This window comes from Colletotrichum spaethianum (assembly GCF_022836535.1).
Source record: "Colletotrichum spaethianum MAFF 239500 DNA, contig17, whole genome shotgun sequence".
In the NCBI taxonomy this organism is placed as follows: Eukaryota; Fungi; Ascomycota; class Sordariomycetes; order Glomerellales; family Glomerellaceae; genus Colletotrichum; species Colletotrichum spaethianum.
In genome coordinates, this window is record NW_026054787.1 from 699,074 (window position 1) to 718,512 (window position 19,439).

The window sequence follows — 19,439 nt, forward strand, 5'->3', positions numbered from 1 at the left end:
TCAACCACAGTACCCAGCACAGCTACCAGGCCGTGATGGGGATGTCTCAGACCCAGCTATATGGCATGTACATGTGTCATAATGAACTCGTCTTACACAGAAATTATGTCCCTATATGCGGCTGCATCATCTTTTAGGATAGAGTATGGAAGATCCGACATTTTTCTAATTCGAGCCAGTCTCCTGTTAACCTTCGATCCCGTCTCTTGCTTCAGGAGCGAAGATGAGTAAACTGTTGGCTCAATATCAGGTAGATGGTCGAACGTGTATCATCCTTGAAGTGTCAGCAGAGTGCTTTAATGTATCAAATGATTGTTAGTCAACTTCTTCTATTGGCTCTTCCGGAATTACTTTCTTGCCTCCTTTCGATCACGAGCCTGCCATATCTCTTGCAGGTTTCAATCATCTCACATGATATGATCTCCCGAGAATAAACAGGTCTAGATACTGCAAGTCCCTCCAAGCTGGCGAGCAAGCAGTATCCAATCACCAGATGAAGTTGCATTAGAAACCAGCCCCGTGTTCAAATCGATCCGAAGGATGTCGTTTCCAGTGACGTACACAGGCGTTCCCACTGGAACGGTCCTACAGAAGTCATCGTCAGAAAGCTTGCATACACCAAAACGGTCGAAGCTGGACTCACGAATTAATGCCAGTCGTGACAGCAGTGTATTTCCAGTTGAAAGCAATCTGATCACAAGAGTGAAGCAGAAAATTTGGGGTCTGCGTTTCATTGGTTGTGGTTCTGTCGCCCGGCTCAGTGATAACGTCCCATAATTCATCAATCCCGATTACGACCGGAACAAAGGTATCGTCGTAGCTTTTTATATTCGGAGATACGATCGTGGCTAACTCCTCCTTGCTTGAGAGGCCGCCCGTTGAGAAGAGGCCAAGCCACCTCCTTGTAATTTCCCAAGCCTCGTCTTCACAGAGACATGACACGTCCTTCCGTTGGGATAGAATAGACGCTTTGGATGTCACTGTAAAGGCAGCAGTGGCTACCGCAAGTAGGCCGAGGTAACGCATGTCAGACAAAATTTGACAGGATAGAAGCTGAGTACCTGTAGCGAGGTTTCGCGGGGGAACGGTCCCTTTTGAGCCAGGAACCCGTTGCCCGTTGCAAAACGAGTTATTTTTTGACTTCGCATTCACCAAATTGAATCAGTGTTGTTTACCAACACGCAGGAATGTGGAATCACACAAAATTTTAGCTGGTGCGACAGACCGAACGATTCCTAATTACCATGAGGAATGTCGTTGCTAACTGAGACGTGGAGTGGACGCCATTTGAGGCGCCAAAAGTGCTTTCATCGAGTAGAATGGTTGGAAATTTAATGATGCATGCCATCATGTCTGTCAAAGTCTCACAAATGAAACTCAGTGTCCTATGCCCGAACACAGTGAATGTAGCTTTTGTAGCTTGTGAGCTAGCCACTTAGACTCAAATACTTCTTAAGAATCAATTTAATGTACTCCACGGTCAGATACTAGGGAACATACCCCTTGTGATTATGCGTCAATTCTAGGTCGAGAGAGTCCCCTATCCCTCTGGTTAACGTACACATTCCAGTGACAATAGAACTGGTCCAGGATGGACAACTGCCCATCGGGGCACGGCAAGACGTCAAATCCCCTTCTGCGGGGTAAACCAATGTTAGAGCAATGGTATGCATATCCAATTGATTTTTCAGACATTTTGAACGACTTGGAAATATAGTAAACAGCGTTTTTGAAGTGAAGGTAAGTAGTCCAGTGGGGTTGCCATCTTCAATGTCTTTCCGCACTGGATGAAATCTCAAATATAAGCCGAAATATTTAAACTCCAAATTAGCCATTTGCACACTCCTCTTGCAGTTCGACTCTTACATTTTATCAGCAAATCAATGTTACTAACAATCTGATTAACTAGGGGCCCATGCAGCCAGGCATGTATCTCAAAAGCCAACCTGTTGAACTATGGTTACATCACGGAGAAATCTGATTGCTTTCAATAGGGATCGGAATTCTTGTGTCCTTGTAATTCCACACCGGCCCGAAGCCTCTAGGCTATGCAGTCCGTTTTTGGTACGAGCCGGATCGGCTGGAGAACGAAACAGAATTTGGGGCCTTTTTCTAGTGGCTTAACTGACGCTCATCGAGCGATGTAGTTCGTCGATCCTTTCCTGTATCGATAAACAGTCGATGCTTGCAACGTGAGGTCACATTTCTCCTAGAAACGCTGTAAGATCTACGGATGGATGTGTACGGATAGTTAAGTTTCCGGATCACGGCTGCTTCTGTTTACTTCATTCGGCTACGATCTTCTTGTCATCAAAGGCTATATGCCAGTTGCTAGTGGTCAGCCAATGTGCACGAAACCCATCGGCAAGGCTTGTTGGGACATCTGGCTTCCTTCCTGGTGATCTTTTTACCAGGCAAAGCTTGAAATTTGTCCAAGATGAAATCATGCAATGTTCCCTTTTGAACCACTGGCTGAGACTCTCCGGAAGGGGTAAAGTCGTGGACTGACTTAAGCCCCATCGGTTGGCATTCTAAGAGACTGAGATTAGTCGCCAAAATCCGTTGCTAAACCTTGACAACTACTCAGCACTGATGTTTTCAGCGACACAAGCGGGCCGTTGTGCCCCGCGTAAACAGTGCGGGGACGGCGTCGCCACTTATTACTTGGTTCAGCATTTCGCTTCATCTGATTCGTTCACACTGTCGATACTCAAATAGGCTAAATAGTGGCTATCATGTATCCGCTAATGTTAGATGCGGACCGAGCATGGCTTGGTTTGCAGCCTTCCATATTGTCTCAGCCAACAGGTATGGTTTAAGGATGACGTTCCGGCTTGAATCTGAGGCAAAAGACTGATTTGGGTCTTCCGTGCCAACTTGGAAGAGTCATTGGCGGGTTCTATGAACTGACCATAACTGAATTCCAGAAAGGTCTATGCTAGTTAAGAAATCCTTTACCTTTAAAGTCTACCAACACATGCAGTCGTTGAGCCCTCAACTAAGCCATGCAGGCATTGAAAATCCATCTTCCAGATCTATTCTCCGGATGAGCCTCGGTAAATGAAGGGGGAAAAACACATGCCAATCTATCCTCCCATGTTCGAGGGCTAGTTAGAAGTGCTTTGCTTATTCCATCCTGCCACTCCCCAAATTGCTACTGACTTGGATTTGAATCAATTTGAGCCATGAAGTATGTGACTCACAGTGGTGTGGGATAGTCTGCTTGCATTGGGCTGGCAATTGCATACCCCAGACTGTATCACATTTTGAGGCAGAGAACTCTGGGCGTGCCATACATTCTGTCTATTCCTGCAAAGAGTTGCATGATACTCCTTAGGTCTTAGGATCATTCTATTACATCATAATAAGCGTTAAATCAAAACTTGATCAACGATCTGTCAAGTGTAAGACAACATCACCATCCAAAATCACAGTGGCACATGTCATCTCGGGATGCCATTGTCGTTTATTCTAATACTCCGCGTTTGGCGGTTGTTCTAATCTAGAAACAAAACTGATCCAGCTTCCACTTGGTTCATATTTCGATCGGTGTTGAATGAACGGGGATTCACAATGTCACCTAAGCCTGCTGTTAAGGGACGCTTCCATCCACAAAAGCACGCGACTGTTGTCCCTCACACAAGCGCGGGGCTGATAGTCCGCTGCTTGTCTCACCCTTCCTGGAAACGCCAAAAACGCTTGCGTACAAACATGAAGCGGGCCACGGCACGGCACGCTGAGCTAGACAACCCACTCTTAACGATCTTTAGTGGCCAGGTTTCAAAATTTGAATCATATAGGCGTTTTGCGTTCTGCACATTTGTCTTACCATTCAGAATGGGCAGCATTCAATCCCATATTTGCATAACCTTCGTCGCACTTCGCTCTAGCGCTTCTCGGAACCAATGTCGCAAGGACAGAAATTTGAGAAGCGGTGTGGTTCCACTTGGGTTAAGGCATGTCTGAGTGGTCGAACTTTATACACTTCCTGGTTGCAGCTCCTCTCGGGTTCGTCGACGTGCGAACATAGTGTTGACATGATTTGGTGATGTTTGAAGTACGACCAAGTTGGGTCGATTCAGCCTCCAAGGGATGGTCCATTTTTGCACATGTAATTTTCGAAATTATTCCAAAGAAAGCTTGATCACTGTTAGTATAGATGCTGGCTTCAGGAAAAACCATAAAAGGGTTCAATTCTCTCATCCTCGGACAACCAACACTCACTCACTACTCACTCACCAACTCAAACAATTGGGAAACGATGACTTCCATGATCGTTGAGGGGGCGCTTGCCACCGGCAAGCAGTTCTTCGCCACGCTTCACTTTTTGTTCCTTGCTGTGATGCATGTCCTCACGCCCATCTTCAAAGCCATCTACATTCGTTTCTGGAAGATCGTCAACGCCTTCGTCCACTGGCACAAACTTCCTAAATGGCTCGGTGTTTTCAACCTCCTCGCTTTGCGTTACGAGCTTCAGGAGAAGAACCTGTACGACACTTATCCCAACGCCGAGTTCCAGGGTACCAAGAAAGAATGCCCTATGAAAGACTCCAAGTTCATCTCCGCCAGACATTCTGATGGCTATTTCAATGACCTCGGTGCGCCAAAGATGGGCTGCGCAGGTATGAGGTTCGGCCGAAATGTGCCGAGGAAGCACACCAAGCCGCCAAGTGAAAAGGAGCTTCTCACACCCAACCCGAGAGTAGTCTCGGAAAAGATTCTTGCAAGACCCGACGGCGAATTCAAGCCAGCAACGATTGTGAACCTGCTAGCCGCTGCGTGGATTCAATTCCAGGTACACGACTGGGCACAGCACTTCTTCGATACGAACAAGGAGACTTATGTGGACATTCCCTTGGGCCACGGCGATCAGTGGTCCGATGAAAGAATGGACATTCCCCGCTCCAAGAGGGCCAAACCTCTCTCAGATCAAGATTATGAGACGCCTGCGTACGAGAACGAATGCACACATTGGTGGGACGCTTCCCAGATCTACGGATCTACCGAAGAAGAAACCCAAGCGCTCAGGGCCACTTGTGACGTATCAACCCCTGGTCAGCTTTCAGTTACGAGCAAGAAGGGAGAGCAGTTCCTGCCCCGTGAGGCGGATGGCATCCCTGCAACAGGATTCCGTCAGAATTGGTGGCTCGGACTGGAGCTTCTACACACCCTCTTCGCTCTCGAGCACAATGCTATCGCCAAGCAGCTTCACATGACGAATCCCACATGGTCCAGTGACAAGATCTTCGACACTGCCAGATTAATCAACTGTGCTCTCATGGCCAAGATTCACACTGTTGAGTGGACACCTGGTATCTTGCAGCACCCAGCCCTGCAGGTTGGTATGGACGCCAACTGGTGGGGACTGCTGGGCGAAAAAGTAAGTCGGATGAGGCTTTAAATGTTGACATCGCTTGATCTTGATGACAGATAACTAACCATGCCCCAACCAGCTTTGGCACGTGTTCGGACGGGCTTTCGACAACAAGTCCACAGTCATTTCCGGTATTCCCGGCGCCGGCGTCAACCACGACGGCGCTCCGTATTGCCTCACGGAAGAGTTCGTCTCCGTCTACCGCCTCCACCCTCTCATCCCCGACAACATCGCCTTTTTCAACGTCAAGAATGGTAAACACGAGGGTACCCTGCCCATCAAGGATGTCGCCTTCGAATCCGCTCGTAAGCCTATGGACCCTAAAGCCGACTTCAAGGGTGGCCTGGGACTCAACATTGCTGATGCCTTCTACTCCTTTGGCGTCAACTACCCAGGTGCCATTCGCGCCCACAACATGCCCAACTTCCTACGTGACCTACAAATCCCGGGTGACAAGGACTTTCCCGAGGGCCGACACATCGACATGGGTACCATCGACATTCTCCGTGATCGTGAGCGCGGTGTCCCACGCTATAACGCTTTCCGTCGCCTCTTCCACATGCCCCCCGCACGCAGTTTCGTTGACCTCACTGGCGGTGATGTCAAACTGGCTGCCGAGCTCAGTGACGTCTACCAAGGTGACCTGGAGAAGGTAGACCTTCTTGTCGGCACCCTCAGCGAGCCCCTACCTGAGGGCTTCGGTTTCAGTGACACCGCCTTCCGTGTTTTCATCCTCATGGCGACTCGCCGTATCCAGTCTGATCGTTTCCTTGCCGGCGACGGCTGGTGCCCCGAAATTTACACCCGAGAGGGCATCAACTGGGTGCAGAACAACACCATGAAGGACGTACTATGCAGACATTTCCCCGAACTTGCTGCGCCTCTGCGCAACGTCGACAACGTAAGTCTGGGCGTTAACAACAATATTTCAGATGTACATGACGCTAATCAAATACTGCAGGCTTTTGCTCCATGGGAGAAGATTGGCCAGACCGCAGACTACAAGGGCGTGGAGACAAACACGCCCAAGAAACTTGCTGCTATGAGAGCCCAGAGCAGGATTTACTGATCTAATATCTGACTCTCAGGGTGAACTATTGCTAGCTCGACGGTGGAAACGTAAGGGAGGTATACCAGTCACTTGGTCAAGACGGTTTAGCTCCAAAGTCTGACGAATATATTTAAACGCTATGCTAATCGGCTTTATTTACCGTTTCATCTACTTCAATGAGCGTCACAACAAGTTTATCTACAAGCAATTCTCTTATTTACAATATGGGTTTTTCTTCTCCTCTTGAAAGGCATGATAGCTGCTGTCTGTTTTTCAGTTTTGATATGGTTTGCTCGCACCGTGGACCCAGTCACCTGTCCGCAGTTCAAGGAGTAGAATAAGATAATACAGGACAGCGGCTGATGAAAGCTCACCCATATATACCTATTCATGCTTACAAAGCCTTGAAAAATCTGGCTCGGCGCTTCCAAAACATTTCCATTGTCACCTTCAAGAAGTCTCCTAAGTAGTTTCTTATAGCGGAGGTCGATACAACAGGATCAGTTCTACGGTTCCTCCCATTACCCTCTGGCATCCATTGATGAGGTTACGCCGCCTGCGGTTCTCAAAGCTCTCAAGGAACTGTCAGTAAGTGAAATGGGTAATTTCGGGGTTTTTATCACTGTTTGACACAGTTTCTTCCTTCTTGATGGGAGTGGGAGGTTTTCTTTGTTATATGGTGGTAAACGGTCAGAGAATACTCATATTTGGGGCTGCTAAGGCAATTTCTTTACGACTCGAATATTATCATCAAAGATTAAATGACTTCTAGCATCTGCTCTCTGAATGTAATTTGATCTAGGTATCAAAGCATCCTCAGCCGTCTAAAAGAAGGTCTGCCGACTTGTAACGTTGGTCTGTCGACTATTCACCGGCAGCTCCAAGACCCACTAAACACGACCTTTCCAAACTGTGTGTTAGCTGCTGTGGATCATTACAGAAGACTTGTTAGTGATTTAAGTAATGCTGAATATTCTTAATTCTATTGAAAGGGCAATGGGCTCCGGCTAACTTCCCCTTCATCAACCTTTTACATTGCCAGAGGTACTCAAGCATCCAACCATTCTCAACCGTCCAAAGCCTTACCTTAACTCCCTATCCTGAACTTTGTTATAAAAGTTCTGCACCTTCAAGCGAAAGAGCCTTCTGTGCCGTCAAATTCCTTTCTGCCACCCTGACAAGTCATAAATTCCCTTTAGGAACAGTGTGTTGCTTTGGCCAGAAAAGGTCCAGACGTAGCGGCGGAGAGAGGGCTGAAATATGGTGGTAGAGCGCGAAATGAATATTGCATCGGATCAAGTTGGCTGTGACCCTTAGCAGTCATGCAAATCATAAATTGGGCAGAGACACCCGCAAACATCAAGTCTAAAACATTACTCTCGCTAGACGCGCACATCTTGTAATGAAACTTCGCGTCTACGTGTACCCATCGAAAGTTGCTACAGTATAGATGCACTACAAAGGTGCTCCGTTTATCTCAAAGCTGCTTGGTTTGTGGATTTTTGCTCTGTTTTTCTTTCCACGTAGTGATTAGACGATCCGTCAGCATGCTTTGGTTAGTGAGCTGTTCATGTCTGACAGCGAAACTCAGAGGAATCTCCGCCATCGTTTGATTTTCATTCGTAATGGGAAAGCCCGGGAAACCTTGTGTCATTCTTCATTTTTTGGTTTGAAGGGTCCGACATTGGTCCGGGATCTACATACTCTATGGCTCATAGTTTGAAGAGAGAAAAGCTTGCGGTATAAAGGAGTGGGGTTAGTAGTCGTGGTTTTGTTATACTAAATGGCTTGCCGAGAGTGGATACAAGCGGCTAGTACAAAGACTGGTACAAACAGGAAATCGTAGAACCCAGGTCTTCCGTGTATGTTAAAGCCAAAGCTTGCACCAACGGTGTATCTCGCCTTTTGCTTACACTAGCGTTTATTCATCGGGCTGTTTGCTTGCCTAGTTATGGTTTTTACACTGCTGGCATAAGGCACGGCTGACTGCAGCTACTAGCTTTCGTTTCAGGCCACCTTGATGGCTTCCGCCGTCTCGTCTTAGAGTATAGACAGGTAGGTTTTGGAATACGCCATTAATAAAAAATTATATCCCCCGTTTGGCTGTCACATCATACTTCATTCTGATGCCGTCAAGGCATCATCTGATTGAGGTGAGGAGACAACCGGGGAGCACAGACTGACAAAGAGCAAGCTCCACCAGGGGACAAAACAGTGCGCACCATGTTTGGAGTACACATAGCAAGGTCTGCGGATCCCCGCAGGTGAACAAACAGATACAAGGTCTGGAAAGAACACTCCACCATTAATTGCCGTATTCACAACAGATAGGCTGGTTCTGACCTTTCTGTCTCCTTCCAGACATGATCTTGATCTGTTCAGGACAAACACTAAAAGGATACTACGCAGGGTTTGGCACTTTGATGAGGGGTTCTGTGCCCCTAGAACAATGACCCTTCCAGCGCTTTGAATGGCCTGACGCAAGAGAAGGTCCCGATTTTTGGAGACCCCACATATCAAGCTTAAGTAATAGTATCTTTCCTGGTTCATCACAAAAACTTCAATCGACTTCACCTCGCTTCTCCGTCTCACCTCCAACCCAGTCTCTCACTCTCCTACCACGCCAACTTTCAATCCGTCAGCGACATCCAACTAAAACCTTAAGTTCGGGCGCATCGTGGCTTGTTGGCGCACAAACACATGTAGGTAGCGACATGGACCACTTAGAGGACTTAAACCAGTATGCCCAGCAGCTGGAAGTATTCCGACGCAATGACTTCACTCGCGATCAAATGATTCAGGTGGGATTGGCCCAGTCCTTCCATACGTCTTCCTTGCTTTATAATGGCAGTGACTATGGCTACCGCGTACTTCCCTGTCAAGCCAGAGGAGATTGCTGACCTGTTGGTATCGCAGGAGCTCCTTGTCCGCCACGGCCAGCTCCAAGCGCTGTATCGTGAAAAGTGCGACGATTATAGTAATGAGGTCGAATCTCGCCGGATGTGGCAGACCAAGGCCAACAATCTGGGGCGAGAAGTAGCTTCTCTAAATAAGGCTAACGTATGTTCCAACCTCTCACTCTTCTTTATTCCCATGACCATCAGGTAATTACTCATATAAGAACGAAACGGCTGATGCGATATGCAGGAATCTAATCCGTTTGTCTTTGTGATTATTGATGGTGACGGCGCGGTTTTTCAAGAGGCTTTACTAAAGAGGGGCGCCGATGGCGGCGCCGAAGCCGGGTATCTCTTGTTTACAGAGATTAAAAATTACGTTACCGATGCCTATCCCGAGGCCGCCAGCGAGGACTGGAACATCATTGTACAGGTAGTCCTCAACGTTGACGGACTCGCCAAGAAGCTCCACTCCTCTTGTGTCATTCCAAACACGTCGACGGAGAGGACCCTTGCCGAGTTCGGACGCGGCTTCGGCCGCGCGCAGCCCCTTTTCAGCTTCATCGATGTCGGCTCTGGCAAGGAGTCTGCCGACCACAAGATCCGCGAGATGCTTCGCGTCATGGTTCGTGTGACTCAGTGCAAACATATTTTCTTTGGTCCTTGCCATGATAATGGATATCTTCCTGTCCTCGAGCCCTACAAGCTGGACCACAAGGTGGCCAAGAAGTTCACCCTAATCGAGACAACACCGGCCGAAGAGGGCTTCAAACAGCTCAACTTCCACAGGATTAGCTTCAAGTCTGTATTCATGTCGGAGAAGTTGCCTGAGAGATTTCAACGCCCAGTCATCACGAGCATGCCGCCACCCCTCGACGTCCCAACTGCCGCCTCCGTTACGCCATCGGTTAACACGGCCAATACCAAGCCAGTTCATAACAGTTTACCTCTGAAACCCTCAACTGAGAACTCTTTGCGCGTAAATAGTCCACCCTCGAACGGCGCGCGGACATCTACTCCGTGGTCTGCGGTGACCAAAACTCCGTCGACACCCAAGACCATTGACATATCGACTGCTAAGAAGGCCTCGGTCCGCAAATATTATCTGCTCAACAAAGACAGTCAGCGCGTCGACGAGCCGCTGCCCAAGATAGATCCTGCAGCAGAGAAAAGGTTCAAGGAGCGGATGAGCAAAGAAGGAAATTTTTGCAACAACTATCATCTCCACAACAACTGCAAGAACCCAGAATGTCACTACGTTCACGGCGAGAAGCTGAGCCCGGGAGAGCTGCTGGTGTTGAAGCAGAAGGTGAATTCTGATTTCAATGACAATATATATACCCGATCTTCAGGCTGACATCATTAGTCCCGCGGTATACCTTGCAGTATGGGCTCAGATTGCGACGATATTGGTTGTACCTCCGGGCATCATTGCAGATGGCTTCGCGACTGCAACCACAACTATTGCCGCTTTGAGGGTTATCACGACATTGATAGCGTATGTTCATCCTTTGATGCCCGTGCGTCTCTTTGGAGATCTGTGACGATGCGTGCTAATTACCAAAATGATAGAAACCACGGGTAAAGGTCTTTGAAGATGGAAGCATGAAGGTCATCGACAAGCTTTAAGCACCACTCTCAATCACTATTTTAAAATACATGTAATGACTTGAGATCAATAATATTTCGAGGAATCTCAAAGAGTACGGTCGCCATATACTGCTGAGGGAACAGGAGGACGCATTAAGCCTTGGGAATTTGCAGGTTGCGGAGATGGCACTGGAGAAGCTCGATGGTTATCCGGTAACGCGGGCTGGCTCTTTCTGAAACGCCTCTGTGGCTTCGATATAACATAGGTCACACGATATGAATAGGTTTCTTCTAACTCAAACTGCATTGTCTCAGCATCTTTCCTGGGTTCGCGCACTGCCTTTGGGGATAGGATTCATCGTCAGGAATGATCATGAATGCCCAATACATACGGGTTTGACAGCATCAAAACGCCTCAATTTCTGCCTAAACTGGCGTCTAACTTTCGTGCTTCTATATGTGGCCAGTATCACAAACCCCTCATTCCAAGCCTATGCTGATTCGCTGGGGTTGCCAGAAAAGTAGGCTCCTGCAGGTAACACCTATCAGCTCATGCAGATTTGCGTGTCAGCAGCGGCGCCGCGCAAGCATGGACTTGAACCTATTAGGGGCATGGAAACAGTCAGCAATCCACAAGTGCGCTTGATTGGAGAACACGTTGCGTTCGCATTTGTTTGACTTTGGTGCGAGTGATGGTCGCTGGATTAGGTGGCCTCTACGACTAACGTTCAGAGGCACTACTTGTTGAGAAATCATACTACATCTAGATGCATATACCCACAGAACTTCTCTAAAGAGATTGAAGTGTATTCTTTGTTGTGAACTAGATGTGTTAGAACAAGGACAATTGGAGGCTGCAGGAGTTGGGAGGTGCAGGCCAGCACCAGCCATGTCCACCAATGTTGGGTCGCTTACTTGAGCCACAACAAGGAGCATATCCCACGTCACCTTGCTGCTAGCTGGCTAGTCAGACTTCCTATCTCATACATATAGCAACGAGAAAATATTGCTACTTTTGAGGTAATTGTTATGGGAATACAGCCCTCTCCGCCACATGACCCTTAGGTCTACTCAAAGGACAGCTGCGCCCTTTACGCCATAGCAGATTTTTAAAAACTTCTTGCAACTTAGTTGGCATTTTAATCTGTTTGACGAGCAGCAGCTGTCTTCGATATCGCTCCCGCTCTTTCAACGCCCAACAGGCTTCGGTTGATCGAGTTCATCAGCCTGCTTAATGGCTGGACTGGCCAAGACGACGGCGTTAAAGAAAGTAACAAAGACAAACTGGGGCTGCATTGCGGGTGGTAAGTTGCTAAAGGTAGCTTGTTCTTTGGGTTGTAGCACTTGAGCGAGCAAAAGATTAGTAGTTGCGAGCAGCAAGGTAGTGAAGAATACGGTTCGATTTGCTTGACCTAGTAGGTGTTACCGCTCAACCAGTTGGGGTGCTGGCCGGCTGTGTATTGCAAAACAGGGGATAACGATGCAGGTGCATCATTAACGAAGCTTTTCCTTTGCAGGGCAGTTGGTTGCCCTGGCCTGCTCGTTACAGTAAGCGTAAAGTAGTAGCGGCAAACGCGTATCAAATACCGCACAATTCCTACGCTTACAGATAAACATGGTCCCTGCTCCGGGTCAAAGTCTGAACGATAGTAGTCACATCCGTGTTCGCTCCGTAGGTAGACCCCAATCTGGTTGCTTTCCAGCTCACCTCCAAAGGTACACTCTAACTCAAACACCTTGCATTTCTACCACGATCAACAACCATTATCACCACCATATCTATCAACATGATTAATTATTCCTCAGCCCTACCGCCTACCTATATACAGTCTTGGTTTACTAGACAGTTCAGAGCCGCCAGATTTATCCATATTATTTATTTTGGCCCTTTCCAAGCAACTGCCATTCAGTGCGAATATTTTGCGTGTTTTCCCTAAGTTGACTGAAAAGCTGTAGCTGATGCTGAAGATTGGTGTTCCATAGAAAGGAAGTCTGGTCGCAGTATCCAACTGAAAACTGATGATTCCCATAATAATCCATCCTTGCAAAGCTAGGGTTTCCTCAAATGAGTGCCATTTGCTCGAACCTTAACTGTAGGCGGCGGACTTGTCTCGGTATCTCTTGGATCAATGCCGCTCACGAATCCGGTACCGGTCGATGGGACAGAAGCGATTTTCGAGGCTACCCGACCGGATACTAGTGAGTCACCCAGGATCTGCGCAGAGTTTATGGCCATAGGTGGACCCTCCAGCCTCTTGAATCTCCGTCGCGGGTTGTTCTTAAGCCCCCGTCAAAATGCTTGGGCTATTTTGTGGCTATCGATAGTAAAATATACTAATTGACTGGATGATGCGTGCAACACTGACTCTTTCTACATGCATTGCAGTCGTCAGCCCTTGAACTGGCACGAAGTATTCACCGTACACGCCCCGTCATATTAGCCAGACTTCTGAGAGCAACACAGGTTGCACGTGAGCTGCGTCTTCTCGTGTTTCTCGGCGGAAACCGCACTAGAACCAACAACACGATGAACTCGCGCTTGGCAGACTGGAGGGACCGAAGAACTCAACCATCAGGATTTGTAGCTGACTTTTCTCCAGTTTCAGAGACCTCTTGTACTCTATCATTCCCAACATTTTATAAGGTATTGTCTTTGTATCCTGCATGAATTTTCCAGCATCAAGTCTCTTCTCGCTGATTCCTAATCTGTGCTCTAAACCGGAATCTCAGGAAGCCTTAGTGGGTCGACAAGATGTCATTGGTAGATGTCTAGAACATTCAGTGGTTAAAACTGCTTGATTCGATCAAGAAACCACAGGCCAGACCTGGCCTATCCCGCCGAACTGGTAAACAACCCCGCGCGAAAGAGGTTCAATACAACATGGCCCGCTGAGAGAGGCCTTAGTGCGGGGAACCATGTTTTCGCCCAGATTGCATCTCTCACCCAACAAAAGCCCACGACCACACAGGATCACGCTTTGTCTCCATTCGCTTTCATCCTGTTACAGCTCACGGCCGTCGGCGCCGCTGGCCGATGATTTGACGATCAGCGTCCTGTTGCAACCCTCAATCGCTGCTAAGTCTTCTACAGAAGCTGACCGAAACACCTTTGACTAGCCCACCATAATACGCTCGCTCAAGATTTCTCCGGAGCCTCTCATTATGTTTTGCCAACCCCCTCACTGGCTTCGGCGCCGAGGACCGAGAAGAACCCATATCCTTGTTCAGCCCCGTCGGAGAAAAGAGGGCTTCAACAGAGCGGGCTGGCAAGTCGACAATAGCATTTATCTACTCCGCAGAGGATCTTGTGGTAGCTGTTACCGAAGCGTATTTGAAGGATGGGAAACCCTCGTTGCAACAAAAATGTGTAAATGGAGGAGCATAAAAACTTCAAATGGACTCTTCCGCATCATGTTATCGGCACTGGTCTTAGCATTGTGGCTATTGCCAACGCAAACACTAGGGGCTCCAAATGCTAGCACTGGCTGTGACACATTGTCAAACTTGCTAAAGTCCTCGGTACCAAGTATTGGCACTGTCGAAACAGCATTAGTACCGACCAACTCCTTGAACGCATCTGGAACATTCAACTCGGTTGCCTTCTGCCGTGTGAATGGAAGCGTACCATTCCCTGAGAGTAACACTCTCTTCTTCGAAGTATGGCTCCCCGAAACGAATATGTACAAGGGTAGACTTTTGGCAGTGGGTAAGTATACGTTCAACAGCCCGATTTAAGAAAGGATCGGGATTGATCTGACTATCATAGGCAATGGGGGCATGGCTGGAAATATCGACGATGCAGCCATGGTAGAGCACGTCAATAAGGGGTTTGCAACGGCGGGAGGCGATAGCGGCCATCGAGCTTCTGAGAACAACAACGGTGATGCTTGTCCTGGCGGCATCTATCTACCGTATCTTCATGATCGCAATCAGGTTCTCGCATGGATCCGGAACTCGATCGCGGTTTTCACGCCCCCAGCTAAAAGTATCACGAGTGTATACTACAGAGAGCCTCCTCGTCATACTTACTATAAAGGTTGTTCTACTGGGGGTGCTCAGGGTTTTGCACTGGCCGAATTTCACCCCGAGTTATTTGACGGCATAGCAGCAGGGTGCCCCGGAAATTGGTACTCTCATCTTGCTTTATCTTTTTTGTGGAATCAGCAAGTCACATCGGTAAGTTGGTGTTTCACGCCTCTAGCTGAGACCGCTCGAGCCGTTGCCTCTTGTTCTTCCTCATGACGTTCTTTATATGCTAACACGCTAGAGGGATCGGCGTTCCTGCCGCAAGAGTCACTAGAGACTATCAGAAACACAGTATTGGACGAATGCGACGCTTTAGATGGTGTCGAAGACCGAGTTCTAGAGAATCCGCTGGCCTGCAAATTTAACATCGAAAGCCTGGCGTGTAAAGACTCAGCAAACAACACATCGACCTGTCTCGCACCAGAACAGCTTGCAGCGGCTAAGGGGATATATGCCGGTCCCCGCCACTCGATAACCAACATCAGCCTCTATCCAGGCTTCGATCTGGGCAGCGAATCAGAATGGATGTTCCAAGAAGGCCGTCTCTCACTCTCGTTTTCCCTTCCTCTGCTTCAGAACATGGTTTTCGATGACTTGAGTTATAACGGCAGCACTTTTGACTGGGCTGCCGACGTAGACTTGCTAGACTATAAGGTGGGCGCCTTGATCGACGCCATCAGTCCCAACCTCACAACCTTCAAAACGAACGGAGGGAAACTACTTGTCACACAGGGCTGGGCTGACCCATACAACGCCGCTACTTGGCCTATAGAACATTTGAATGAGGTTTCACGAGTGACAGGCGGCGAGAGACAAGATTGGTTGTCACTATTTATGATCCCAGGTGAGTTAGACCGCGTAGCAGGTTTTGGTGACGCTATACAACAGATCTGGCTGACGTATTGCTCCCAAGGCGGTGGGCATTGCACTGGCGCCTCCAGTTACCCCCAGGTTCCAGCGAAACAGAACTCCTTGGAGGCCCTTATCGACTGGGTTGAGAAGGGACAGATTCCAGAGGATCTGCTTGGAACTGAACCTGCTGATGCAAGCAAGAGGACCAGGAAAATTTTCCCATGGCCTCGCACGGCGAAGTACATCGGGGGCAACGCGGATGAGTCGCATTCTTACGTTTGTGAAGACTTAAACAACTAGTTCCACGTGTCAAATTTTCTTCGATACGGCTTTAATATTTTGCTCAAAGTTTCTTCCACAGAAACAAGAAGCATTTAGCCCAGACCAATATAAATTTTAAAACTTTAGCTGTACGTCAACAGATCACCCGATGATGATCGTTGCAACACTTTTCGCACTAGAGACGAAGGGCTATAACCGGTGACTAACGCTGGTCCTGAGCTAGTCTTTTGCTTTATTGCTGGGCCTGGCTTGATATTTATGCGGCTGCAGCTTTGCTTGGAACGCTTGGAACGCTTGTCTCCCCGTTAAAAAAGATAAGAGTGTTGGAATAACAGCATCAGCTGGTTGTACGACACGCACGACTCAGGGACACACATCATGGCAGAGGGCACAGACTGGATATTCGGCCCTCGGTTATCCATTGAGGGGATCAAAAGTATATTCATGCCGAACTGACTCAGGGACGTACGAGATCATATATCTTGTGTAAGAAAGCCAAGTCTTGTAGTTAGGAAGATAATCATGGAAAATACATCTTTGGTTCACCCTAACTTTTAACCTGAGTACGATCGTACAAACGGGTTCTCTCAGGAAGAGAGAATCCATTCAACAAAGAGTCATATTTGTCATTTTGGGTTGGGCAGCATGGCTCGATCTGAAAGGCGGATTACAAACGATGTGCGGTAGGAGGCAACCTGGGCATTTTGGGTTTATTATGGAGCTTGTTTCTAGACTTGAGGATCGGTGAGAATAAAACTGTTTCCCTAAAAGAGCAGTAAATCCCATATATGAAATGCCAAGGTTGTCGATTTTAGTGAACTTCAGATTTCGCTTGTGATCGTACGGTACTTCGCTTAGCCTGTGCTGTAGTTAAGATATCCCCGGATCGTCAGTCTAATTACCGGTAGACTGTTCCGTAACAGATCTGGTCGCAAATTTGACTCAAAAATGGTCACTGTGCTACTCACAAAGGAGGAAATCCAACTACAGAGGCGGCAAACCCATCAGACATGGATGTTTCGTTCTCGACACTACAGTATGCACCTGCCTTGTAATCAAACTACCGGTCACAATCCTGTAGGAACATTCGAAGATACTCTATCACCGCAGTTATCGAGACCTGGTAAAGGGCTGCAGCTCATATTGAGTGGTTGGTGCCACAAGATCGAAATTAAACCAGGAGGACCCGCAGCCCCTACAAGTCTGCATCGAACATTGAAACTTCTACATACGATTGCAACGCGGGGCTTGCATTCAAACCTCCCGACCATGGAAGCCCGAAACAATCTTTGAGGCTGTAGACATTCGCGACTTGATCTCAAGACGGACTGTTGAAAGGCATAATCATCACGCTCCTGCTTACTAAATGGACAGACGTTGAGGAGCTCGCTGCCAAGGTCTATGTGGTCTCTGCAGAAGATGGGGAGGCACGACTCTTTCTTAACATCGGGTCTCTTCCACTATTGCAATACTGGCAGCTTCGCACAAGTGCATGGAAGAAAGTTCCAGTATCGGGCAACTGATCTGTGTCTTCTGTGGGCCTGAATGCCACCACCTTCTGCGGCCAGATGGTGGCAGCCATCCCACATGTAATGAAGGCAGGAAACGTCCGAAAATTCAGGTTTATCGCCAGCGAGCTCAGTGAGACCGACTGTTCTATGCTACCGGAGCAATGCTCATTCTTGGAAGCCTGGGTTTCGCAGCTAGAGACGGTTTGATATCCGAAGGCGGTTCCCACGATCCACGGTTTTTGCAAGATTCATTTCCGGATGGTGCTTCGGGACTCCAATTCCTTTGACTTGAAGTTCATCTATGCATCTTGCATCACTAAGGTCTGCGGGAGCGGTCTTCGGCGATCTTCTGCGCCCACTTAAAGGGATGATACACATCCTGGAGATGAGAATCGACACTCGCAGCCTGGTGGCCCATAAAGATCCAACTTCACGACAACACCGTAAAACCGTCATTGGGCCTAATGGTGCATGGTTATCAGGTAATAATAACTTCCATACCCAGATTCAGCGTTATGAACCTAATGCCCGCTTCCATTCGCTCGTTGTGCACAGTCGAGGGTCACATTTCAGTTCGTCTAGCATCGCCTCGCTGCTGCCAGCAATCTTGAAGCCAGGTAGATCGCGCACGACTGAGGTTTCCAAGCTGTAATTGGTCTCTTCCTCGTGCCTTGGTTCGGCTGATGCAAAGGAATCGCGGGTGTTCCGAAGTCCCTGGGCTTTGCTGAGTAACGACTGGTAATGGCCAATTTCTTGAATGAGCAATCGTACTAGTGCTTCGCTCACACATCAAGTATTTGTGGTATTTTTCAACTTCACAACGTTCTCATCCTGTGCACCCCTAGAGATAGCTTCGAGCTCCATGCCAGTCGTTGGATGTTGAACAGCTGTCAGTATTTCCTTCGGAAATGAACTCCTAACAAACCGTGGATCGCTTGTGTACATCAAGCCAGGTGAGCCGACAAGGAGAAAGACAGAAAAGGAGAAAGACAGAAAATAAGAAAGACAGAAAAAGAAACTCATCCATACCCACGGAAGGAACACGCGGAGATGGTAGCTTTCCTGAGGGTCGTCTTCTCAGGTCGTCTTTGGGTTAGGAAAGCAGGTCGCACGGAGTGGCTTCAGATCGTCGACCTGTTACAAAGCACAATCAGAGCCAATGAAAGCGAACTTGATATTACGATTGAAGATTTTTTCCGCCCAAGTATTGCATGCCCCCCTTGCTTCCGATTGGACTAGGTGAGCCGCTTCTCCTCACTGCTCCATGTTTCAAAGAAAGAACAGGCCATGTCATACCCCCTGCCTGTGGATTTTCGATGGTTTTTACGAATTGTCCGAGTCTTTCGTAACTCCCGATGGTAGCGCTCCTGAGAGCCTTCGCCTCGGATTACACCGCAGTACTATGGTATGCTTGAAGCCCTAAAACAACGCTACTGTGGCGCCTCGTCCTCTCAATTATTAAGGAATCAATGCCAGCACTGAAGAGGCATAGTTGCCAAGATCGTTTGACTAGGCCACACGTCACGGAAGTGGCGTCCTTACCAGTCTGGGCCGACATATCTGGCGGCGCTTTCTTTTTTGGGCCATGACAGTGTCCGATAATGAGTGTCGATTACCTTGGCATCGGAGAGAGTCAACAGGCCGGTGATATGTAGGCGCGCAGAAATGCGAGAGTCTCGCACATGCTGTTCGATGGGCCTATGACTTCAACTGACAAGGTGCTTAAGGAGTCTGTCAATGCCCAGACTGTGGCAAGTAAATAGGGAGTACATCTCGGAGAACGCGATCTTTCGCGGAAGACCGACACTAGACCCTGGAGGTTGGATAACGCAAACACCGTATCCCACCTATTTTTG

The 19,439-nt window shown here is 48.2% G+C and overlaps 3 protein-coding genes across 3 annotated transcripts; all 3 read left to right on the forward strand.

The window, feature by feature from the left end:
• Positions 1–4,261: 4,261 nt before the first annotated feature.
• On the forward strand, positions 4,262–6,443 carry ColSpa_06993 (alpha-dioxygenase 1; the record flags this gene model as incomplete). The annotated part of the gene is made up of 3 exons (XM_049273205.1): positions 4,262–5,380; positions 5,454–6,275; positions 6,336–6,443. The coding sequence occupies 3 exons, from the start codon at positions 4,262–4,264 to the stop codon at positions 6,441–6,443; spliced, it is 2,049 nt and encodes a 682-aa protein (XP_049129162.1).
• A 2,838-nt stretch (positions 6,444–9,281) lies between these two features.
• ColSpa_06994 (uncharacterized protein) lies at positions 9,282–10,866 on the forward strand (the record flags this gene model as incomplete). The annotated part of the gene is made up of 3 exons (XM_049273206.1): positions 9,282–9,485; positions 9,573–10,631; positions 10,675–10,866. 3 exons carry the CDS (start codon positions 9,282–9,284, stop codon positions 10,864–10,866), a joined length of 1,455 nt encoding a protein of 484 aa, XP_049129163.1.
• Positions 10,867–15,517: 4,651 nt separating this feature from the next.
• ColSpa_06995 (putative esterase YMR210W) lies at positions 15,518–16,090 on the forward strand (the record flags this gene model as incomplete). Its single annotated transcript, XM_049273207.1, has 2 exons — positions 15,518–15,782; positions 15,804–16,090. 2 exons carry the CDS (start codon positions 15,518–15,520, stop codon positions 16,088–16,090), a joined length of 552 nt encoding a protein of 183 aa, XP_049129164.1.
• Positions 16,091–19,439: the final 3,349 nt, after the last annotated feature.